This window comes from Talpa occidentalis, unplaced genomic scaffold (assembly GCF_014898055.3).
Source record: "Talpa occidentalis isolate TD23 unplaced genomic scaffold, MPIMG_talOcc4v2.1, whole genome shotgun sequence".
Lineage (NCBI taxonomy): Eukaryota > Metazoa > Chordata > Mammalia > Eulipotyphla > Talpidae > Talpa > Talpa occidentalis.
This window is the reverse complement of record NW_026555331.1, coordinates 27787103-27813506: the sequence shown is the minus strand read 5'-3', so window position 1 is coordinate 27813506 and position 26404 is coordinate 27787103. Positions and strand designations below refer to the sequence as shown.

General features: G+C 38.7%; 1 protein-coding gene across 4 annotated transcripts in view; it reads right to left on the bottom strand.

Annotated features, from left to right (window-relative positions):
• LRP12 (LDL receptor related protein 12) overlaps positions 1-26096 on the bottom strand; it is a 67350-nt gene extending 41254 nt beyond the window's left edge. For 2 of the 4 annotated variants that reach the window (XM_037502894.2, XM_037502904.2), the window contains exon 1: positions 25671-26096. In XM_037502894.2, the coding sequence (XP_037358791.1) occupies positions 25671-25749 (79 nt within the window). In that variant the 5' untranslated portion in view covers positions 25750-26096. The remainder of the gene's footprint in view (positions 1-25670) is intronic. The other 2 variants (XM_054692038.1, XM_054692037.1) reach the window with 1 other exon arrangement.
• Positions 26097-26404: the final 308 nt, after the last annotated feature.

The window sequence follows — 26404 nt, the reverse complement described above, 5'->3', positions numbered from 1 at the left end:
TTTAAACAAGAATTCAAGCTCTATACCAATGCTATACACATGGCATGAAGAAGTTTATGTTCCTTGTTTTTCAAAAAGAATTCAGACATAAATATGCTTCTTGTATATAAAAGAAAAAGTACTTAGCTTTCAGAATTAAAACCCACCTGCCATAACTATTCTCATTTGTATGGGGAGAAAACCTTTGGCCTAAAAATTAAATGACTGCCAGTTACAGATAATTTTTATGTTCAGCATCCTACAATCACCTTTTCACTGTGCAGTTAGAACAGTTGTAAGAAACAAACATATGTACATATATAAACAAAGAGCTAATGTCATTCCTACTTTGCTAATGGAAAAACCCCCAAATCCCAATAATGCTTACCAAACTCTCTGAAGTCTGGTTCTTTGTAACAACTTCAAAAGCTTTATTTTTTGCTATTTCACTTTGTATTCTCTCTTTTGACTTCTGGACTTGCCTTTAATATTATTTCTTTAGGGAGACATCTCCTAATTTTCCCATACTAAGTTAGGTCATTCTAAGGTTCTGTCATTTTATGAAAACTTATCACACTCATGTTATCTGTGTAATGTCTACATTCCCTACCACATCTTAATGTGTGTTTTATACAATGACAAAACACAGCTCCGTTTGCTTTGTTTTGCAGTCTAGTGACTAGTACAGAACACGGTCTATAATAGGAGACATATAATAGGAGTTCATATCTGCTGAAATAAATGAGTGCGGTAGGCTGATACATAAAAAGCATAGGCCCTAACCCCAAAGGGCTGACAATATATTGAGAAAATAAAAACATGTATGAAACAGAACCAAGCAATACAAAATAAAATTAACAAGCTTCATTCTCAGAGTTTCATGGTTTTAGCAATCATAGTCAGTCTCTGGTTCATTTTGAATCAATTGTATACAATGAGCAGCAGAGTCAAAAGAACTCCTTTGCATGTGGAAACCATTTGCCTTATCACAATTTGATTAAAAGATTTTACCCATTGAATTTTCTTAGCACTCTGATTAAAAATCAATTGACTATAAATGTTAAGGGTTTATTTGTGGACTGTCCATTCAATTCCACTAATCTGTAATGCTTTTTTTAAAAAGATTTATTTTTTTATGCATACAAGAACTGGGGTACAGGCCAGAGGTATGGGTGTGTGTGTGAGAGAGGATTCACCAGAGACAGAGTGGAGAACAGAACAGGCAGATCTGCTGAAATACACTGCTGAGGGGAGCAGCGAGCAAGACAGGAGAGGTCGGCCGCGCCATGTGGGTCACCGCCCAGGCTGGGGATGGAATTCCTGTGCTGCCATGGCTGCGGACAGCTTCATAGTGCTGAGACTTTAACCCTGCACCACCAGGGAGGCCCCTGAAATATAATCTTTTAACAAAGTCTTATTCAGTTCTATCTCCCAATTCCCTCAAAAACTTTATCAGTTCTTCATGAGCCTCCAAACAACTTCCGTGACCAACAGTCTCAATAAATTATTGCCATTGCCAACCATTCAGGGATCTTTCAGCACTGTAGCTTCTCCCTCCCTAGAAACTCTTTTCAGCATTTTGAAATTAAGCATGAAACACTCTCTACATAATTAACAATTTAGCTTCATGTTGTAATTTGTTCATGGGTGAAGAAGAAAGAAGGGAAAGGATGGAGAAACATAAAGAGAAATTCAGACATTCCTAGTGAATATAGTGAATATAATTATAAAGTTATTATATTAGTGAATATAATTAGTGAATATAATTATAAAGTTATGGGCGGAAGAGATTTCAGATCCAATTGCTTACTTGGATTATAAGGGTTAAAGGGCTACTTTTTTTTTTTTTTAATCACTGTCCCTTCAAATGCAAAAAATTTGGTAAATGACTGTTGAAAGCTTTTCAGCAGCTTCAGTCTTTTAGCTGTACAAGACTCTTCTGCATTAGCATTAACAATTTGTCCTGGTTGAGAGGACACCCAGAAAAAGACATGATGATTTTACCATTTTTGACCTTCAATGACTCCTATGTTCTTAACAGCTAACAGTCCAATAATCTTACAAATATATTTGAAGAATTTTTTCTCCTCTGAGAAAATGGCTAGCTTTTCACTGAAGCTTATCTCATAATTTACTTACTTTTTCAAAGAATCTTAAAATAGTGTCTTAGAGTTTTTATCCTGTCAACATTGCCAAGTTGATATTTCTTACAGAAATATCTTAAATAAAGTTGAATATTATCCTGTTTCAATAAGAAAAAAATTATTCAATATAAATATAGCTATCCCTGTTACATAGATTTGTTATTTAATTATCTAGTATGTATTTGTTGCTATACTATGTACTTTGATAAGTCTTAATTTACTTAATCATCAGAACAAATATTTGAGGTAGGTATTGTCTCCAGTTTACAATGAAGAAACTAGGTTTTTGAAATAGTAAATAACTTGTTCAAAGTGACATGGCTAACAGCTTGTATCCAAACCTAGGTCTGCCTTGTTATAAAGATCATGCATTTAGGGCCTCCCCGGTGGTGCGGCAGGTTGAGCGCCGCCCTATGAAGCTGTCCGAAGCCTCTGCAGTGCAGGTTCCGTCCCCGGCGGCTAGCGAGAATCCCATATGGCATGGCAGACCACTCCTGTCACGTCCGCTGCTCCACTCAGCAGTGTATTTTGTCAGTCTGCCTGTTTTGCTCCCTGCTCTGTCTCTGGTGAATCCTCTCACCCTCTCACGCCTCTGGCCTGTACCCCAGCTCTTGTATAAAAATAAATAAATCTTTAAAAAAAATAAAGATCATGCATTTAATTTCCTCAACGAGGGCCTCCCCGGTGGCACAGCGGTTGAGCGCTGGGCTGCGAAGCTGCCAGCAGCTTCTGCAGCGCCGGTTAGATCCCTGGCTGCAAGCGAGGGTCCCACATGGCGTGCAGACCTCTCCTGCCACCCGCTGCTCCCCTCAGCAGTGTACTTCGGTCCTTCTGCCTATTCTGTTCCCAGCTCTGGCTCTGGTGAATTTGCTCACCCTCCTGTGCTTCTGACTGTACCCAGTACTTGTATAAACAAATAAATCTTAAAAAAAAAAAAAAATTAAAAAAAAAATTTCCTCAACTACATTTTCCAAAATATGAATGGGTCATATTTTGGGTAATAATTTTATTGTTTACAAAACACTTTTCTAATACATATTCTTTAATTTTAAAACAATCCCAGGAAGGGCTTCCCTGGTGGCACAGGGGTTAAGTTTCAGCACTCTCATGCTATCATGGCTGTGTCATGAGTCAGGGAACTAACCCACATATGGCACAGCAGACCTCTCCTATCTCACCCACTGCTCCCCTCAGCAGTGTATTCAGCAGATCTGCCTGTTCTGCTCCCCACTCTGTCTCTGGTGATTCCTCACACCTCTGGCCTGTACCCCAGTTCTTCCATAAATACATACATACATACATACATAAATCTTTTTAAAAAAAAAAGCAATCCCAGGAGTAATCAACAATCTCATCTTAAGGCCCAGGGAGTTGAGACTCTATAAAACTGGTACGGTAAATTTCACGCTATTGAAGAACAGAGTGAGGAATACACCAGGCTCATCTGCTAACAAGACCAGAAGATATAGCTCAATTATTGATAACATATTCCTCTGTTAATGATATAGATATCATATCTATAGTGAACACTAAAGATATGCTTTCATTGATAGTTTCCAAGAAATGAAGGAATTTTAAGATCGTTCAGCAGCTGTTAAAAGCAATCCAGAAAAAAATACTGAAATCTACTATAGGTAGTATATGACAGGACCATGATATAATGCAAAATATATGAACCCTGACACCAAAAAATGCTGAGTTTAACTCCTGTCTTTGCTACACTTCTTTTAATTCTTTGCGAAGTATTTTAAAGTACAAGCCCATAACATTTAACATCAATATACTTCAATATGCATCTCTTAAAAACACAGACAGACATGCTCTTACCTGACCACAATGTTATTACTTTAACAAAATTAATAATTTTTAATATCATTTAATATATTCAAGCCATAATCAGATTTTCCTGGTTGTCTCACAAATGTCTTTTTACAGTTGGTTTATTTGAAACAGAATCCAACAAAGTCTTTTACATTTCATTTGGCTGGTGTGTTTAAGTCTCTTTTAACCTGGAGTGACATTTCCTTATTTTCTATACCACTGACTTATTACAAAAACCAGATGAGCTGTCCTTTAAGAGCTCCATATTTTATGGTGCCACTTAACTTTGTTCATTTGGTTCAAGGTCAGCAAACTTTTTCTGTAAAAAAGCCAGATAGTAAATATTTTGGTTGTGTGGGTTATCCAGTCTCTGTTGCAACTACTCAACTCTGTCATGGTAGCACGAAAGCAGTCAGACATAATACTTAAACACACTAGAGCGGCTGTGTTTCAGCAAAACTGAAAAATATAGACAGCAGGCGGGACGTGGCTCCAAGGCCGCAGTTTGTCAACCCTGTCTGTAGAAGCCTGATATGACACAAGTTGAACATTTTTGGCTGGAACACTTCAGAGCTGGTGCTGTGTGCTTTAACATGTGTCACAGAAGAAGGTACACACTATCTGCTGGCCCTACTTTTCAAAAGACTGATTAATCAATAGGTCCAGGTAGGACAGCTTCATCCCTCCATTGCACAGTTCCCATGTGACTGTCTAGTCTCATCTACTGATGATCAATGTTTGAATAAATTATTTCATTAGGTGTAACAAAATTATTTTCTAATCTTACTATTCTTTATATATTCATTAACTAAAAATTCTGCAAAGAACTCTCCCTCAACAAACACTGCTTATCCTGAAACACAGTTCATACAGAGAAAGGGGAGATAAATGCTTAAATTGCTTTCCTTATAACTGCTTATCTTTTAAAAAAAAGAATCTATTTTTAACAGAGGTAATCCTGGGGTACCCCCATCAGGTATTACCACCATAGTGGTAATTTCACTGATGAGAGTGGCACACAGTGCCCCACCAACTTAACCATATTCCACCACCACAGACCACTGTGCTTCCTTTCACCACCCCCAGTAACTACCTCTTGGTGCATCAGTTCTGCAGGCAGTATCACGGGTTAGTTTTTCAGCTTATCTTTATCTGACTATTAATTGATGTTATATTCCATATATTAGTGACACCATCCAGTATTTCTCTTTCTCCTGACTTATTTCACTTAATTGCTTATTTTCAGAGTTTGAAGTCAGTGCCCTACTGATTATCATTGGTATCCAGTAACTTGTCATAGTGGTGTGTGTTTCTCATTACAAGCTTGTCATTATGAACCATGGAGTTTTTCTATAGACAGTGTATTTCAACTGTCTTCATTACTCCCTTTGACTTAAGTTCTCTCTCTTTTTTAAAAAAGATTTATTTATTTATGCATACAAGAACTTGGGTGTACAGGCTAGAGGGGTGTGTGTGTGTGTGTGTGTGTGTGTGTGTGTGTGTGTGTGTGAGAGAGAGAGAGAGAGAGAGAGAGAGAGAGAGAGAGAGAGAGAGAGAGAGGATTCACCAGAGACAGAGTGGAGAACAGAACAGACAGATCTACTGAAATACACTGCAGCGGGGGAGTCAGGAAAGGTCTGCTGTGCCATGTGGGTAGCTCCATGACTGACCGAGGAATCAAACTCGTGCTGCAGAGGCTGCGGATCACTTCATAGTGCTGTGCTTAACCCCCTGCACCACCAGGGAGGCCCAGTTCTCTCATTTTTAACCAGGGGGAATCCCTTCACATTGGAACCTTTGTCCGTTTGGCGTGACTTATTAGGCTTTTGCATGTTTCCTTGCTTTCTAATACAACAGAATGTCTCAGGTTCATCTTTTGTATAGTCTGGCGTACTCTAGAATCAGCCATTTACACATGACTCTTGGGTCCTCTCAATGAGGAGGGTTTTTTTTTTTTTTAAATAAACAGTAATAGGGCTGTAATTGTATTCACAAACACTGTACTATTATTGAAACATTTTATTGATGAGAGTATATAAAAAGATATATAATCTGAAATCCCATGGATAGAAATTTAAAGTAGTACATTCTTTCTAGAAAATACACCCTGCCTCTAATTGTGTGGCCTTATGAAATTATTTAATTTCTCTATGGGTTAGTTTTCCATAAAACAGTCATAACACGGCCCACCATAGTTTTGGTATAAAGATTAAATAAATTTTTATATATTTGTACATACATACATATTACTTTAAAGCAATGAGTAGCATGTGGTAAGCACCTAGTAAAAAGCAGGTTAATTTTACTGAGAGCTTTATAACCCAACCTTTGATTTAATAATTCTACTTTTATACTTTATGTAAGGAAAATAATCTAAAAATTAAGATAAAGTCTGACAACTACAGTTGTTATAAAGTGAACAAAACAGTAAATAATCTAATCTACAACATTAGGAAAACTGCTTATGAATAAAAAGTGATGTGGAAAATGTCCAAGGTATATGTCAAATAATGCCAATAAGCCCATCAGCAAAAGATTATAGTTTCTACTAGCTAATATGAATGATCATTTCATTGCATCACAGCCGAATTTTCATTTGTGTCTTTATTAAACATTTTGAATACATATGTTTTATTTTTACACATTTACTAAGTATGTGATTTTTATTTACATTTCTTATGAAGTTAATTTTTTGTTTCTAATGTTATTAGCTACCCAATTATGATTTCTATAAATTATCTTTTGTCCATCTACTGAGGAAGGAAGAAAATTAACGTTTTCATGTTGGAAATATTTGCATAAGTTATTTCATAGCCCCATGACAAACCCTGAGGATAGGGAGCACAAAATCCAATAATCCAGCATCTTGCCACTTAGAATTCTCAATTAATAGTGAACCAAAATGAATTCAGGAAACACTAATGATTTGGCATCTGTGGCTCATCTATCAGCACCACAAGCAGATGAGTTCTAGTAATGAATTAAAAAGAGCAAATGTATCAGGAATTAATCAGTTTGTATATAAGTTGCATTCAGTTTAGGAAGGTCTCCGGGTAAAACCACTATGCAGTATTACAGTGCAATGATGAAGAGCACAAATTCTAAAGACTTTGGCAAAGAAACTTTTATGCTTTTAAAGTCCTTTTTCTCTAAAATGAAAACAATAGTACATAGGCTGACTGGGTTATTATGAGAAGAAAATAGTATATAGGCTAATAGCGTTGCCATGAATTAGAAGTGATTAGAAATGTTCTAGCACAGGTCCTTCCCTGGTGGCGCAGTGGTTGAGCGCTGGGCTGCGAGGCTGCCCACAGCCTCTGCAGTGCTGGTTCGATCCCTGGCTGCTGGCGAGGGTCCCACATGGTGGGCAGACCTCTCCTGCCACCCGCTGCTCTCCTCAGCAGTGTATTTCGTCGGTCTGCCTGTTCTGTTCCCCCCTCTGGCTCTGGTGAATTCTCTCACCCTCCCGTGCTTCTGACTGTACCCAGTGCTTGAATAAATAAATAAAATAAATCTTTAAAAAAAAAAAAAGAAATGTTCTAGCACATAGTAATTGCTATAGGTGTCTGTTATTGTTACAAGAATAAGTTTATAAGCAATCCCTTTTTGTCTCCTACTATTTTACATAGCATAACTTACTATGCAAATATGGTATTATAATACCACTATTCAAAAATATTTCTACTTTAATTAGTCATGCACAATTTGAGTGATCAAGGTATGATTTTGAAAAAGTGGCCCTGATGATAGGCCAAATATAATTATTGAGAGAGAGAGAATATGAATCAAAATGGATAATGTACCCACACCACCACAGAGGTTTCTAACCTCACAAAGTAGTGCTTCTTAAACTTGAATATGAAGGAAATCACTTGGGAATCTAATTAAAATGGAGATTCTAATTCATTCCCATGTGATTCTGTATTTCTAACTAGTGCCCGTATACTACCAACACAGAGGATTCAAAAGGAGAACTATCAGGGCTCATGAAAGAGCTTACAGGAGTTCTGGAATCACATATCATATACAATTTTGGTTTTTTTGTGAATGTGCTTATGCAGATTAATTATAAGGAAAAGACTTATAATTCTTAACATATTCTCAAAGGTGTGAGTGAGAGAAGGGAAATGGAGAGATAGAGATAAAGAATTCATGAAAGGTAAGAAAAATGCAAATCAGTGATATAATTAATTGAAAACCACAAACTATCATTAAAAAGGAAATCATTTGTAAATTGTACAACTTTTTTATATCTGTACAAGAGACTAATAAAACTTAGAAGACTTAACTGAAGAAATTTTAAATTCTAGAATACATAGACGAGGATATAAAACTCTAAGGGACAAAAAAGATAAAGCCAGAATACTTAATTTTCACTTAATAGTAGTTCTAAAATAGAGAAATTATAGGATAAAAGGGAGTTAAAAACACATACAGGTGCACAATTACATATATGTATGCATATATGCATGCATATTCACATATATGTATTTTGGGGGGAAATCTTTACATATAGATGTATACATACATAGATCAAATGGCCAACTATATACAAGATAGTAATAATGACTGAAGACTTTATATAAACGGAAATTGGTGAAAGTTGTATATCCCCAAGATAAGCAGGAAATTATTATAAGCTTCCAAAGGAACAAAGGAATGAAATCCAAATGGCAGTTTAAAGTTACAAGATGATAAAGTAACATACACAGAATTCTAAAGACAGAATACTGGAACCTGGAACTCTATACTCAACCAACCATGATTTAAGTAAAAGGGAAAAGAAACAATTGCAGCTGTGTACACCCAAAAATACCTACAACCAATACTTATTTCTTACTAAGAGGAAAAAAGCATGAAAGAGAATAAAATTCAAGAAGGGACTTCAGCAAAATTTAAAATAACAAGCTAACTAGAGACTGTGAAAAATGGATTGTGACAAAGAAAATGATAAATAAGATGGAGAATAAAACCTACAGAAACAAAATAATTGTTGAGAATGTGATTACACATTTAATTAATTAATTTTGGGGCATATTTAACACTTTCCTTTTATGGCTTTATTATATAAAATTGCCAGAATAATAGCCAGAGCAATTTCCAAACTACACAAAATAGAGTATAAGTTCTCATGCAGTATCTCTCCACCCCTACAACTTCAACAGTAACAGCAGGTTCAATACAATTGTTTTAAAGGTGGTTATAAATAAAAACAAAGGTGTCCATTCTTGCCACCTCTACTTAACACTGTATTGGAGATTCTAGCCAAGCCAATTAGGGCAAGGAAAAAAGCAATAAAGGGAATCTATATCTGAAGGAAGAATTAAAATTATCTGTTTGCAGATGTGATAACATCTTAGAATTGTCTAAAATTCTGAAGAATATACACACATATACATACAAAGAAAGCTACTAAGTAAACTAAGCAAGACTGCAGGAAACATTCCTATATTCTAGCAATGTATCACCTAAAAATCAAATTAACATTCTTAACTGTGAAAACCTGAAAGCTTTTCCACCAACATCTGGCACAAGGCTATGAAGTCTACTTTCACCACTATGAATCAATACATAGTATTGGAAGTCCTAGTTAGAGCAATGAGGCGAGAGAATGATATAAAAGGAATCCAAATTGGGAATAAAGACGTAAGTAAAACCATCATTATTTGCAGACATGATAATATACATAGAAAACCCTAAAGATCCCATTAAAAAATTAACAGAAACAACAAATTAGTTCAGCAAAGTGGTATGTCATAAAATCAATACACAAAAATCAAGTGCCCATCTGTAACCAATGAGCAAGAAGAGCAAGAAATCAGGAAATAATCCTATTTACAAAGCATCAAAATGAATTAATACCTAGGAGTAAACAGAGGTGGTAAAGGACCTATACTATGTTAGAAGAAATAGAAAACACAAAAAAATGGAAAGATGTTCTCTGCTTATGAACTGGAAGAATTAACATGGTCAAAATGGCCATCCTAACAAAAGCAATATACTGATCAATACAATCCCTATAAAAGTTTCAATGGTATTTTTCAGAGATATAGAAAAAATATTACTTAAATTCAAATGGAGCCACACAAGACCCCAAACAGCAAGTAATTCTGACAAAAAAGAAGAGTGGTAGTACCACGCACTCAGACCAATGGAATTAAATAGAGAGCTCAGAAATAAATCCACACCTATGCAAGAGTTAATCTATGACAAAGGAGCCAAGAAGTCCACTGGAGAACAGAAAGCCTCTTCAACAGTGGTGCTGGGAAAATTGGGCAGCCACTTTTGAAAGAATGAAACTAGATCACTAACTCGCACCATACACAAAAATTAAATCAAAATGCATAAAAGACTTGGAGTTATGAAAACATAAAATACATAGAAGAAAAAATGAGCAAAACACTCCAGGACAGAGACTTCAGAAATGTCTCTATGGATTTATTTCCAACAAGAAAAACAAGAGAATAGAAACAATTGGGACTACACCAAATTAAAAAGTTGCTGCACAGTGAAAGAAATTATCACTAAAACAAAAAGGTACTCTACTAAATGAGAAAATATTTGCACACCAAACATTTGACAAGGGGCTGATACCCAAAATCTACAAAGAACTCATACAACTCAACAACAAAAAAACCCCAAAGAGCCCCCAAAAAAGGGGGCAGAAGAGTTAAATAGGCACTTCCCCAAAGAAGACATACAGCTGGCCAACAGGCCCAAGAAAAAATGTTAATTATCATTTATAATTAGGGAAATGCAAATCAAAATCATAATGAGATACCACCTCACACCTGTAAGAAGGTTTCAACTCAAAAAGACCAGAAACTATAGTGTTGGAGAGGACGTACAGAAACTATAACCACATATACTGTTGGTGGGAATATAGAATGGTTAAACCTCTATGGAAAACAAAATGTAGTGTTCTCAAAATATTAAAAATACATTTGCTTTGCAAAGGGCACTTCTTTTTTAAAAAAGATTTATTTATTTATGCATACAAGAACTGGGGTACAGGCCAGAGGTGTGGGGGGTGAGAGGATTCACCCAAGATAGAGTGGGGAACAGAACAGGCAGACTGACTGAAATACACTGCTGAGGGAAGCAGTGGATGAGAAAGGACAGGCTGGCTGCGCCATGTGGGTGGCTCCCTGGCCGGGGATCAAACTCGTGCTGCAGAGGCTGCGGACAGCTTCATAGGTTGTGACTTAACCCCTTGCACCACCAGGGAGGCCCTGCAAAGGACACTGTTAAGAAGAATTAAAAAAACAAGCTACAGGGCCTTCCCCGTGTCACAGCAGGTGGAGTGCAGTGCTGTGAAGCTGTCCACAACCTCTGTAGTATATGTTTGATTCCCAGAAAGCCAGGGAGATACCCACATGGTGCTGCAGACCTTTCCTGTCTTGCCCGCTGTTCCCCTCAGCAGTGCTCTCGGTCTGTCTGCCTGTTCTGCTCCCTGCTCTGTTTCTGATGAATCCTCTCACACTCCCGAGCCTCTGGCCTGTACCCCAGCTCTTGTATAAATAAATAAAATCTTTAAAAAAAAAGCTACAGATCTATATTTATGTATTTTTATATATTTTTTATACAGAAGTGGAGATAAACATGTATATTTATATAGATATGAAATTCTCAAAACACAACTGTGAAAAGAAATTAAAAATGGGTAATGGGCTTAAACAAATACTTCACCCAAGAGAATATAAAGATGGCAAAAAAATGTATACAAAAAGATGTTGAACACCACTGACCATTAAAAAAAGTAGGGTTTTGGGGCCTCCCTGCAGCAGGAGTTCAATCCCGACCTGCCAGGGAGCTACCCACATGGCGCAGCACTCCTCTCCTGCCTTGCCAGCTGCTCCTATCAGCAATGTATTTCAGTCAGTCTGCCTGTTCTGTTCCCCACTCTGTTCTCTGGTGAATCTGCTCACCCCCCTGCACCTCTGGCCTGTACCCCAGTTCTTGTATGCATAAATAAATCTTAAAATAAATAAATTTTTAAAAATGTAGGGGCCTCCCTGGTAGCACAAAGGTTAAAGACACAGACATATCAAGCTAATTGGCTGCCGCTGCAGAATGAGTTCAATCCCCAGCCTGCCAGGGAGCTACCCACATGGCACAGCAGACCTCTCCTGTCTAACCCACTGCTCCCCTCAGCAGTGTATTTCAGTAGATCTGCCTGTTCTGCTCCCCATTCTGTCTCTGGTGAATCCTCTCACCACCCCCCACCTCTGGCCTTCACCCCAGTTCTTGAATGCATAAATAAATCTTAAAAAAAATTAAAAAAATTTAAAAAATGTAAATTCCAATGGGATGAGCTAGTACTTCATACCAATTAGAATGACAAAAAAAAAAAAAAACAACAATACCTAGTATAAGGAAAAATGCAGAACAAGTAAAATTCTCACATGTTGCTAGTCAGGATACAAACTGGTACAATGACTCTGGAAAATTTCTTATAAAGTTAAGCATACATGTATGACCCGGCAATTCCTATCCTAGAGAAACAAAATATGTCCACACAAAAACCTGTACATGAATGTTCACAGCAGTTTTATAGTATACCCAAACATAAAATTCTAACATTTCACAGCAGGTAAATACTGTTGCATATCCATACATTAGCACACCAGTCAGTACCTCAGACTGCCATGCCACACTTGTGGATGATCTCAAAGACATTACAATGAATGAAAGAAGTCAGTTTCAACGTACAATTCCGTTTACATGACATGCTCAAAAACACAAAACTATAGTGATGAAATAGATGAGCGGATAGCAGAGATTACAGCTGGGGAGAGGAGGTGACTAAGAAGGGACAGGAGGAGAGTTTTTTCAGGTGATGTAGCCTGATTTTGGTAGTGGCTACACAAGATATGTCTATGTGTTAACATTTATAGAACTGCATATCAAAAGCAAAAAGAGTCACCTTTAGTGTATAATTTAAAAAATTAAAATTAAAAAATAAAATAAACCATCAACTTAAAAGCCAGAAGACCAAGAAAATAAACCAAAAACAGAATTAAGTTTAAAGAAAATAAAACAGAAAACACAGAAATCTGTAGATCATAATACCAAGCGACAATTCTCTGAGAAAACCCAAGATAGAGAAATCCGTGATAAGCATGTTCAACAAAAGAACAGGTAGACAGTAAAAATAACAAAGGTAATCACAGATGTAGAAAATTTTTTTTTTGAAAGCACATTACATATAGCTTTAAGGCAAATATGGACATGCAGATAAAATTGTAATATTCTAGGAAAATATTACTTAGTATGTTAGCAAAATTGATTCAAAGAGGTAGAAATTGAAAAGATCTAAGAGTTACTCCCTCAAAGCATGACATTTTTATAGTGTTAGGGTTGAGTTCTAACAAATCTTTAAGAAACCTAACTTTGATTATTTTCAATTTTATTGTTGCTAGCCTCATACTTAGAGAAGTATAAACAAACAAAATAATAATAAACAATTAAGGATAAATCATATCTATTTCAACTCTGTGACACACCCACATACGTCAATCAAATCAAGTATCTAGTCCTTTATTATAATGCATTTGAAAAAAGTAATGAATCCTATTCAGATTAGTTATGCAATTTTATCTACATTCACTTGTAGATAAATATAACCATTTTATCTGTTCCTCAAAAAAAATCTATTTATCAATGCTGGAGAGAAAACTAGGTGTTTTATACTTAACAGCATGTTATTGGGCAATGACTATACAAAACTGTATTGAAGATGGTTGAAAGTATTTTTTAAAACACTATATTTTAGACTTGTTGACATCAGAACCTAAACACAGTGTAGTGATTCCACTCTAATAGCAACAGTAGGTTCTTCCTTAACCTCCAGCCCTTTGTGAATACTTAACCTCTAACCCAGGGTGAATACAAATAATCATGTTAGCGACACCACTAGGTTATGGTTTAAATAGTATTCGGGTCACATTTTGGTTAGCTTTATGACTGCTACCTTAAAACTTTTTTTTATAACCAAATATGTTTGGATAACTTCTCTATAACAAAATGTGTTTGGTTATAAAGTATCATCCTCAACATATTGGAAGTACCCAGCTGATAGAATAGAGCAGCCCTGCCCCTTGACTTATGTTCAATCCTCATTTCCATTTATCCCACACAGATCCTTTCTCCAGAAGCCAATTCTTTTCATGGGACCAATCCACCTCACTAAAGTATTCTATAGCTTATTTAGTCTTCAGGCACCATTCCCAAGAAGAAATCTACTATTCATATGCTCATCTCTATTATCCTGCCTAGTGAAACAAAGTTTAAACACCCTAGGTATGAAAACATTTCTCCTGCCTGCACTTATAAAGTTGTTAATTTTTGCATTCATATTATAGTATCTATCCAGTTTATAACTACTCTTCTTAGAAGACAAAATAACTACTAAACCACTAAGTAACACTAAAATCTTTTACACTGTTGCTGACTATGCAAATCAATTACAAGTATCTAAAGGAATGGAGTAACAGACATGAAAACCAGGCAGAAGAGGGGAAATTAGCTTACAGGAGAAAGAAAAGGATGGAGGAAGAAAGCTGGGATGGATTATAGACTGATCTCATAAACACAAAGTCTAAAAAGATAATTAGCAAGTGATTTTCAGCAGATTAAAAAATAATATATCATTAACAATTTGGTATGTTAATTTCCCATAATTGCAATTTTCCATAAATGCAAAAATAGTTCAATATTAGACATCAAATGAATGTGATTTATTCTACTCATGGATAAATGAATACATTTATTTAACAAGTACTGTCTGACATTATACTAGGTATGTTTCCTTTGTATAGTTCTGGCCCTCATAAATATCTTACAGTCACCTTGGAAATGAAAAAAACCTACGTGAAAAAAATGAAACACTTAATCTTAAAAAAATCAATGTTAAGAGTTTAAGGAAGGGCCTCCCCTGGTGGCGCAGGCAGTTGAGCACCGTGCTGTGAAGCTGTACGCAGCCTCTGCAGCGCCAGTTCAATCCCGGCCGGCCAGCAAGGGTCCCACATGGCACAGCAGACCTCTTTTGTCTCACCCACTGCTCCCTCAGCAGTGTATTTGGTCAGTCCACCTGTTCTGCTCCCTGCTCTGTCTCTGGTAAATATTCTCATCCTCCCGTGCATCTGGCCTGTACCCTGGTTCTTGTATAAATCAATCAATCAATCTTTAAAAAAAAAAAGTTTAAGGAAATCTTCAATCTGATTAAGAATACCAGAAACCTATAGCAAATATTTCACTTAAAAAATTTTAGAAGAGGGGCCTCCCTGGTGGCACAAGGGGTTAAGCACCGCACTATGAAGCAATGCACAGCCTCCGCAGCAGGCGTTCAATCCCTGGCCAGCCAGCGAGATACCCACATGGCACAGCAGACCTCTCCTGACGTGCCCACTGCTCCCCTCAGCAGTGTATTTCAGTCAGTCTGCCTGCTCTGTCCCCATTCTGTCTCTGGTAAATCTTCTCACCTCCCACATCTCTGGCCTGTATGCATAAATAAATCTGCTCTTGTATGCATAAATAAATAAATCTAAAAAAAATTTTTAGAAAAGACAGATAAGTCAGAGTGGGGATACCAATAGACTTAACAGATACCAACTGTAGAACGTGTACTTTATTTGGATCCTGATACAGTTTCTAAAAATTCATGTTTATATGTCAATCAGGGCTGGACATGGCTAAATATTTGATGATAACTAGGAATTATTAATTTGTTAAGTGTGATAATGGTACTAGGTTTCATTGTTTTTTAAAAGTTCCTGCATCTTAGATACACTCACTGAAATATTAATCTATTTGATATACTGGATTTGCTTCAAAATCATTTGCATTTAGGAAGTGGGCAGTTTACCTAAAACAAGGCTGGTCGTATAATGGTCCTTTGTTGAAGTGACATATTAGGTATATCTGGTTAATAACACTGGTGTCTCTACTTTTGAAGATGCTGAAATTTTCCAAAGTACAAAGTTTCAAAACTGTTCTTAATTATCAAACACAAAGGAAAAAAAAAAGAAGAATAAAAGCAAAAAACAAGAAACTAGAGAAAATTTACCTTGTGGGAAAAACATCTATGGATCGGATCATTTACTACTGCTCTATTTTATAAAATATTTTATTACATAATAACTTTTAATTTGAAATAAAACAAAAAATGCATACATTTACAGTTTCAGGAGTTACCACCAAAAAACCACTTTCTGCATAAACTACCACTTAAATCAAGAAATAGAAGACCATGGGCTGCCTCTCTTTATCACTATTCCACTCCTCCCCCAACCCTCTTCCTGTATTCTAACTTTTAGATCATAACCATACAGTAGCTATAATTTTCTGTCTGATTTTTTTAATTAACATATGAAATTCACCCATGCTATCTGCAGCTGTAGAGTCAGGTTTATTTTGGTTTTGCTGTTATTTTTCATTATCTTGTGGCAAGTGATTCTCACAGCATGCGGTCAGCGGACTCCTGGGAATCCCCAAGACTCTCTGAGAACTTAACAGACTACAAACAGTTCATCAATATGGTTTCAGATTCAATTCTGCACTAAACTGTAGTTTAAAAAACTACCACTGGTATAGCATCAAAGACAACTGACATTTATGTTAAGACCATTAAAATACTTTTCCCTTTACAAGTACATATCTATGTGAGGCCAGATTTTCTTCCTATATTTCAACCAAAACATGTCACAACAGACTGACTGCAGAAGCAGACACGAAAAATCAACTGTCTTCTATTAGCTAGACATTTAATTTACAAAAATGTAAAGCAATGCTACACTTCACATTAAGTTCTTTTTGCTTTGGAAAATGTAGTTATTTGTCATTTACATATTTTTATTTAAAGTATGCTTCTATGGTCACATGTAATCTTTTTAGTGTCATTTTAAATGAGCTAATAAATATTTTAACAATTTCTCAATTTTAATTTTTAATATTATTTTAAAGCTACACATTACCCATATAAAAGGCTCTTTGGATTCCTCAATAATTGCGGAGTACAGAGACCCAAAAAATTGAGAACTGCTGCTATACAGTAATTCTTTATGCTATTATAACATATTCATCCATTCTATTGCTGGTAGACATGGGATCCTCTACCTGGGATTATAACAAATACAAATGCTGTGAGTATTCTTGTAACATGTGTTTTGAGGCACAATATGTCCCTACCTCTGTTGAGTTTACAGCTAGGAGTAGAATTGCTAGCTCACAGGGAATGTTGACAATCAGTTTGAATAGACGCTGATTGTTTCCAAAGTGGCTATTAAGCATTTGAAATACGATTAGTTGTATTCAGATGGCCTATAAGTATAAAATTTATAATGTATTTTGCAGACTTCTTATGAAAAAACAATGCAGAATATGTCATTAATAATTATTTGCTATTTATTGCATGTCAAAATATTTTAGATGTATTGGTTTAAATTTAAATATTAACACCTTTTCTTTTTCCTTTTTAATGTGACAGAAAATTTTAAACTATATATACCACTTACATGTGAGGCTTATACATTATACATCTATTGAACAGTGCTGCTCCAGGATAAACAGGAAGAAGTAAAATAGGCCAATATCAATACTGAATATAAGAAGACTGAGATGTTTAGGAGAAGGGCACCTAGTTTTGAAGAACCAGGAAAGACTTCCCAGAGGAGGTAACATCAAATTCAAGTTAACGGACAGAGAGTAATTAGTCAAGAAAGAGGTGGAGGGAGAAAGCCAGATCCAGGCAGAAAGGACAGTGTGTGCAAAGGCCAAGAGACAAGAGGCACGTGCAGGAACATGGTGGGGAGGAGAGGAGCGGTGAAGGGGACTGACAAGACATAAGAATGGTGAAAACTAGCCAGACTGTGAAGGATCTGGTGAGTAATATTTGTATTTTAATTTATTTTTTAAAAGATTTTATTTTTTTATGCATATAAGAACTGGGGTACAGGCCAGAGGTGCGGGGATGGGGGGTGAGAGGATTCACCAGAGACAGAATGGGGAACAGAAAAGGCAAACTGACTGAAATACACTGCTGAGGGGAGCAGTGGGCGAGTCAAGAGAGGTCTGCTGCACCATGTGGGTTGCTCCCTGGCTGGTCGGGGATTGAACTCGTGCTGCAGAGGTTGCAGATAGCTTCACAGTGCAGTGCTTAACCCCTTGTGCCACCAGGGAGGCCCAAATATTTGTATTTTAAAAGTAGGGAACTACTGTAGGTTTTAAGCAAGGAAGTTATAAATCATATATGTACTTTAGGAAAGTCACTCTGACTGCTGTTATGTGTGATATGATTGAAACTGAGTAAGACTAGAGTCAAGATTGGCTGGGAACTGTTAAAACAATGAAGACAAAAAAAGATGGGCCTGTATAAGAAGAGAACAGCAGTGGAAAGAAGTGAACCTCAGGCTAAATCATCACTCTTCAAGCTTCAGTTTTTTCTAATAACAATTCCTACCTCATAGGAAGGAACTGAGGAATTTTGAGGATTTAAGCAAAGTATTTCTTTTGGGAAAGGTGTCCTGTTATTCTAACTTTCTGTAAAACGCTTAAGAGTCACTAGAACAGTCAATAATGATTTTTAAGAAGTTAAAATCTATCTCAGAATATACAAGATACAAAGATTAATCTTTTCTTCGAATTTACTCACTTAAAACCTAAAAAATGCTTTAACAAAGGCAGACAATAAAAGGCTACTCCCGGTATTTGAAAGGTAAATTCTAACTACTAAACATTCTACTGTGCTACATTTAATCTCAATACTAAATAAGGCTAACACCATTTCCCAGGTCTGTAAAAACTGAAATGTAAATGAATCAAAAGGAGGTTATCAAGTTACTCTCATTCAATGGTAAGGACATGAGTATGAGAAAATTTCATTTCTTCACCAAACTGACAGTAGCAGGGCAGAGAGTTATTAAATATTTAAGAGAAAACTAGAAAACTGTTCAGTCAGCTTCCTTTAATTTGAAGTATGGGACCTTCTGAAGTTACATCCTCTGTAAATAAACTATACAATTCAAAGGGAAAAGGTCACTCTGTTTTCCAAAAATGTCTGAAATTCTCTAATGCACCCCCATGCATTCTCAACTTTTCGAAAACATAAAGCAATCTTTAACTGATCACTCAGTATAAAGAATTCAACTTGGGCAAGAGAGTACTTGAAATCTAACATTTTCCCCACCCTTTGCTTCTCACTTGAAATACTTTTAAAACACTGTATAATGTTCTGTTCTTTTTTCATTGGCAAAATTGACATTCCTTAGAAGTGAGTTCTCCACATAATTCTTAAACCTCTCCCCTTGTAACTTAAATCCTCACCCCTTCTTGTCAGGAGTAGTACAATCTTTCCTTTCTTGCATTCTTGCATTGAATGTTTTGAGCCTTCTCTTCTCTAAATTAAATAACAGAAACTTAACTTCCTAAGGGTGTAGCCTATTCTAATGAAAAAGAAAACAGGAAAGATAAATCACCCTCTCATCCCTCCTCTTCACTCTCATCTGATGATCTCAAATCATATTACTTTTAAGAACTCTCCATTTTCCCGCCTCCAAACCTACAGACTTATGTACACTTGCACCAATATTTTTCTCCTTTCCTCTTGTGACAAAAGTAGCTCTCTTTTCCCATTCAAAAGGACAATCCATACTCTTCTATCTTTGGCCAAGCTCCAGTATCTCTCATCTGGACTAACAACTAAAAAACCTCCCAAAGGATAATCTCATCTAGTAATTCTCCTGCTTTGTAACAATAGTCCCGATCCTGGGTCTTTGACTTGTTTCCAAGTGCAAGGCCTTATTATAAAGATCCCCTCAACAAAGAAGCCTTCCTTTAATGACTAGTATTTACTGCCTCTGCCCTTCATTTCTGTTAGGGCATTTATTACAACCTATTCACTAGACTGGTAAGCCCCATAAGGGCAGAAACTATTCCAATCAGGTTGCTGTCTCTCACACAGTGTCATGTACACACAAATGCTCAATCAGTATTTTCTAAATGAATAAACGAGTGAAGAGACAAATAGGGTAAGATTGTAACCCCAGCTCTACTTCTTCCTGCTAGTTTGAATTTAGACAAGTCAGAACTAAGGTTTAATTTGTTTTTCTATGAAATAGGATTTGAGACACACTAAAAATCAACAGGCAATAAAATAAAGATCAAGCCTAGTATATGAAATTTAATGTATTTATGCATACAAAAGCTGGTCTGTAGGCCAGAGGTGCGGGGGAAAGGGGGGGGGGGAGGTGAAAGGATTCACCAGAGACAGAATGGGGAACAGAACAGGCAGATCTACCAAAATACACTGCTGAGGGGAGCAGCAGGCGAGACAGGAGAGGTCTACTGAGTGGTGTGGGTCAGCTCCCTGGCTGAGGATCGAACTCCTGTGCTGCAGTGGCTGCTGACAGCTTCACAGTGCTGAGACTTAACCCCTAGCACCACTAGGGAAGCCCTAGTTTCTTTTCTTATATAGTTTAGACAGAATTCCCTAATTCAGTATTGGAAATATATACATATATCTAGATTAGCACATACATTTATTATTATGTCTACTTAAAAAGACTGATGACATACATCTGATATTAGTAGATAGATATATTAGTAATTTAGTATACTAATTTAGTATTAGTAAATTTAATATACTTAAGTAATTTAGTATAAGTAATTTATTATGCTAAATTTAGTATAAATTTAGTATGATTTAGTAATTCAATATACTAATTTAGTATACTAGTATATATTAGTAATTTTTATCTGCAGGTTCTAATCTATACTTTAGAAAACGGAATGTGTAATCTATTGCTAACCCAGTCTAAAAAAACGGTTGAGGAGCAAAGAGAAGAAACAAAAAGGAAAGTTAACCTTAGAAATTAAAGATCATTAATTCAACTTCAATTCTAAGTTTGGATCAACTTTCATTTACCTATGTAGACTTACTACATGAATAGGTTTAATACTCAGTCTAAAATTCTTAAGTAAGAACATGTTCTATTTGCCTATATTTACATGAATCTCACCTATATTCAATGTATTTACCTTTTTTTACCTTTAATTCTTGAAACTGTAATCATTGATAAAACATGAAAAATACAAAACATGAAACTACTTCAGATCAGAAACACAGTAAGGTCTCACATTTCCTAATAAACAAAGTTTTTTGATCATATAAGTCTTTTCTTTTTCAAACATTTTCTCTTACTGTTGCTCACTTTTCAGTTTCACCTTACTTTTATGTTTTCTTCAGAGATTTTACTTTCTAGGACTCTTCTAAATCACTTAGCATACAAAATTCAAATCTCCTCCACACTCTTCCTGGAACTTAGCAACCCCTCTGAAAGTGGTCATTTAATACTCTCTGCCTGATAACCACCTAGATCTTTGTGGAACATGCTGCATACCTTTATATTCTCCCTAGGATATGAATATAATTTAGATCTGAAATCCTTGGTAGGGTTTATGTTAAGCAATTAATTCAGTTTTATTCAACACATTTTATGTAATCAAGCTTGACTTTTGTAGAAGTAATTGGAATCTGGTTTAGATTTTTTTCTCATGTTCCATTTATTTCTATAATCTTTCTAAAATTGGACCTTCTAGTTTATCTTAAAATGAAAATATATAAAATGCTCTTGAATGTTCCCTGAAATTCATGGGAAAAGATTGTAAAAATAATATTTTACACTACCACAATATCTAGAACAGTATTGTGTACAGCAAAGACTTCTGACTATAATAAGCTGACAACCAGTTTGGAGATGAACGTTATCCCAGGTCAGTCAGTGTATGTGGGGAAGGGTTCTCATTGCTACCAAATGCACTGGCAGCAAGTAACCCAAAACTAACCATCTGCAACTATTCAAGGCTATTGTAAAATGACACACAAATGCAACATTCTGAATTACATTTTAAGGTCTCATCTAGGATTGCAATCTATTAGTGGGTCCAAAATTAGAGTCCACACCAGCAAATGAAGGAAGAGTGAGAGGAGGAGGATAAATATTGTAGAAAATGTGAAAGTCTAGGGCCTCCCCTGGTGGTGCAGCGGTTGAGCACTGGCTGCGAAGCTGCCCGCAGCCTCTGCAGCGCAGGTTCGATCCCCGGCCTGCCAGTGAGGGTCCCACATGGCACCACAGACCTCTCCTGCCACCCACTGCTCCCCATAGCAGTGTATTTCGTCGGTCTGCCTGTTCTGTTCCCCACTCTGGTTCTGGTGAATTCTCTCACCCTCCCGTACTTCTGACTGTACCCAGTGCTTGTATAAACAAACAAACAAACAAACAAACAAATAAATAGAAAATGTAAGACTCTATCATCAAGTAGCAAGGGTATTACGTCTTGTTCTGTAGAACTTTGGTTCTTTTGGGTGAGAACAATGTAAAATGCATTTTAAGGGTAGGTTGGAGCATTAAACAAGTTAGAAAACACTGATCTAGGACAAAAACAGATGTGGGAAAGGATAAGTATGGAACTGTTTTAATTACTAAATTAAGATTTGGGAGATGAGCAAGACTTATAGTTTCTGTTGACCAAGAGACAGTTTTAGAACCTGGGGACATCTGTAAAACCTATGCATCACTTCATGTGAGCTATGAAGAGGTACCTTCTCCTCTTATGGTAAGCTTACTAAAGCAATGCCCAAGAAAGCTCATAGCTGCCCCCTCTAATGTTCTTATCCCTTCAAATTTCCAAAGGTGGAAGGAAGTCAACCTTTACTTTCTCCTAACTCTTATCACCATTCAATGGACTTAAAACACAACATTTCCTATGAGATAATTGTCTTTGAACAGCTACTCCTAGAAAACATTAACTGTATTCCATAACACAATTTTGAGTCTCAAATAAAGACTTGGTATTCAGGAAAGCAACTTAGAAGGAAAATATTCACTCTATTCCACCAAAATTGATCCATGTAAAAAGAATAAACACCAAAATGAGCACAGACTTTTTTAAAGGTCTATGTTGTTTAAAAGACTCAAAGTACTGGGCCTCCCCGGTGGCGCAGCGGTTGAGCGTTGGGTTGCGAAGCTGCCCGCGGCCTCTGCAGCGCCAGTTCAAACCCCGGCTGCTCCTCGGCCACCGGAGGAGGGTCCCGCATGGCGCGCAGACCTCTCCTGCCGCACACTTCTCCCCTCAGCAGTGTACTTCGGTCCCTCTGCCTGCTCTGCTCCCCGCTCTGGCTCTGGTGAATTCTCTCACCCTCCCGCGCTTCTGACTGTACCCAGTGCTTGTATAAATAAATAAAAATAAATCTTTTAAAAAAAAAAAAAAATAAAAAAAAAAAAAAAATAAAAGACTCAAAGTACAACTTGGAGCCATTCAATATGGCAGCTAATAGATGAGTCACTTTGTCATTATTGGAATTGCTTACTTATTAGCCTGCTTTTCTTCATTGGATCTATGTTGAGTTTCTCTGAACACTCAGTTGTTTTAGCAAGGGTTTCCAATTATTTTTGAGTCATTTTAAAAAAAACCACTTTTGATGTGTAAAGGGTAGTTTCATAAATTACAACTAACATCTGTTTTAAGAGGTTCAAGGGGATGGGTATTTCTCAGGATGGAGTCACTGCTCATTACAACTAATGCAAATTCAGGTTAACAGGCCCAATGGTTTTATAGTCTTTTTTTCTCTAATATAAATCCACACATGATTGGAGAGACAGAGGAGGACAAAAAGTGCAGCTATAAAGAGAATTTCTCTAGTTGCAGGGCAAAAGGTTCCTTTAATCTCCGGTCATATAGCTTTAATGTTTTGCCTGGCTCACAACCTTCTTTTGAGACATCAACTCTTGGCATAATCACTTGCTAGTTTCATAATTTAATCCCACACTGTTGGAAAATGGAGTGTCAGTCTTTGACTATGAATAATTCCTCATTAAACACAAATTTCAAAAACATGAATCTTTGATAAACTGCCACCACAGAGCTGTTTTGTGTACAAGTACAAAAGAATGCACTAAGACAAATTACAGGGTTCTGAGCCTTATTCCTAGAGGCAAAAAGACATTTAGTTCAATACTAATGACATGCGTTTTAACGAAAGAAGAGTTAAAAGAACACTTTTATTTGTCCATTCTGATCAGACATCACTAAAATTCAATTTTGATTATAGTAGAAGACAAAGCTGGACACTCCTAACCACTCTAGATTAAAGATGCCTCTCACTTTCTTCTCTCTCCTGGGCCATTACAACAAACCTAGAGCAGAACTACACCCACCTTCAGGCTAGAAGAAACAACATAATAGCTTATTGATCTCTGGTGTAGACCCAAACCCACAAGTCATCTGGCAAGTAGGGATCAAGCCTCTAGAAGCGACTAACAATCAAAAGTCACCCACTGGGTTTTCTGGTCACACACAAGTACATCCCTGGTAATTACCACATCAAATTTGAACCAGCCCCCACCACACACCCCTCAGCCAACAAACAAACAAGCAAAAAATATGGTACAGCATTAATCATGTCAGGAAGCAATGCATTCTGAATCACACCAAAAAACCACTTCTTGGCTGTCAGTAAATATCAGTTTCAGCTAACTAAATTCTTCACTTAGTGTAACCTCTCAGGTTTTCAAAATTACCATCAAGTTCAATTCCACAGGTAAATGTTTACAAAAGAGATAATACCAGTTCATGAATTACATTTTGAATGAACTCCAGCAGAAGTAGTGTTTGTGGCAAATGACTTCCACTTTTGTTAAGTTAAACCTCCCAAAGAATGCGAACTACTAGTTCTTTTCCTCTAAAGAAATCAAAACACCACTCCAAAAAGAAAGGTTACATGTGTTCCCTGAAAAGCCCTATTTCAACGTGCTTAACTGACAAACTAAGAACTGGACGCCAGAAGTGGAACTCAAATCTCTCAAGCAATGAACGTCCGTTCCAATCCATTCATGGAGCTCCTGTGCTGCCCACAGTGCAAAGCTCAGCCTCGACACAAAGTCTTCAGCCTCCTCCCCACCTCAAAGGAATACACTCTGTACACAATGCAACCCAGAGATGGAATAAAGCCACAGCCTCCACATTAGCGGACAATGACGGATGAAATGACAAACGAACTAGGAGTCGGGCAGACAAAGTACGTCCTGGGAGGGAGACACCGAGGTGGGGCTGGAAACTATTTTCTGGCCTTCTCCCGCCCCGAGCTCCGGGGAGAGGTACAGGACCCTGCACGCCCGGGACCTACAGCGCTTCGGGGCCCCCGGGGCGCAGCGATGGGGAAAAGGCGGCGGACGCTTTCTCAGGAAGTGGGGGACTAGCGGGAATTTCGCCGGGGTGAGAACTTCTCGACCCCGGAAGGGTCGGGGTGGCTAGAGCGTCACAGCAGCGGCGGGGGCGACCCCCCCTTTCCCACCCAGTCGCCCCCCTTTGTGAGTGTGGGCTGTGGGTTGTGCGAGGGGCTCGGGGTCCCCGAGAAGCGGCCTCGGGAGCCCCCAGTCCAGGTAGGGAAGTCCGGCCGCCACCCCTTCCCTTCGCTCCCCCGGGCCCCTCAGTCCCGGCCCAGCCCCCCTCCAGCACCCCGAGTCTGGGGGTGGGGGTGGGCGAGGGGACCCGAGCATCTCCGCGAGGGGACACCCCCTCCGCCGCATCCACCCCTCGCCGGGTCTTTGTCCCGCCAGCGGCCGGGGTCTCCCCCGGGTCCTCCCCGGGCACCCCAGTCCTGGAGGCCCCGGGGCCCGGGGTCGCCCCAGCTTTGTTTGGTCAACGGGGCGCGGGGACGAGGACACTTACCGTACACTCCGGCGAAAAACAGCAAGACCAGCGCAGACCTCCACCGCGGGGACTCTTTTGTGCTCCAGCGACGGGCCATAACCACAGCAGATGGAGGGAGCGAGGCGGAGACGGAGCCGGCGGAGGAGGAGCTGGGGCAGACGCCGCGGCCGCCGAGCCCCCGGCTGCTCCCTGCGCGCTCCGCGGCGGCGGGCGGGGGAGGGGAGGGGCCGCCGTCGCCACCGCCCGCGCGCGCTCCCACCGCCCGCCCTCGGGCCCTCCCTCGGCCGCGCTCCCGCTCCACCCCCGGCGCGGCGAGAGCCCCGCGCCAGGCAGCCCTCCGGGGGCAGCGGCGGAGAACGCGCGCGGGCGCGAGGCGCGGGGGCGACGGCGGCGCGACCCCGGGCGCGCGGCGCACAGGCTGGCGGGCGCCGCCTCCCGCCAGACAGAGCGCGAGCGGGCGCCCGCGCGCATCCGTGCGCTCGGCAATCCCCAGGCCCGCCTGCGCGGCCGCGGACTTTCCCCGTCTCGGGCCGGTTTCCTGGCGACCGCAGCCGGAGCAGCGAGGCAGAGCCAATCGATGAGCGAGCGCGCGAGCGGCGCCGCTGGGCTCCCGCGGGCTGGGGAGACCCGGGCGCTGCGGAGCGGCGCCGCGGTCGGGGGTCTCTGTGCCGCCCCGCGGCGGGTGTGAGGGCGACCCGGGAGGCCGGAGGTGGCTGCGGGCACGGGGTGGGGGGCGTGAAGGGTTGAGTGGC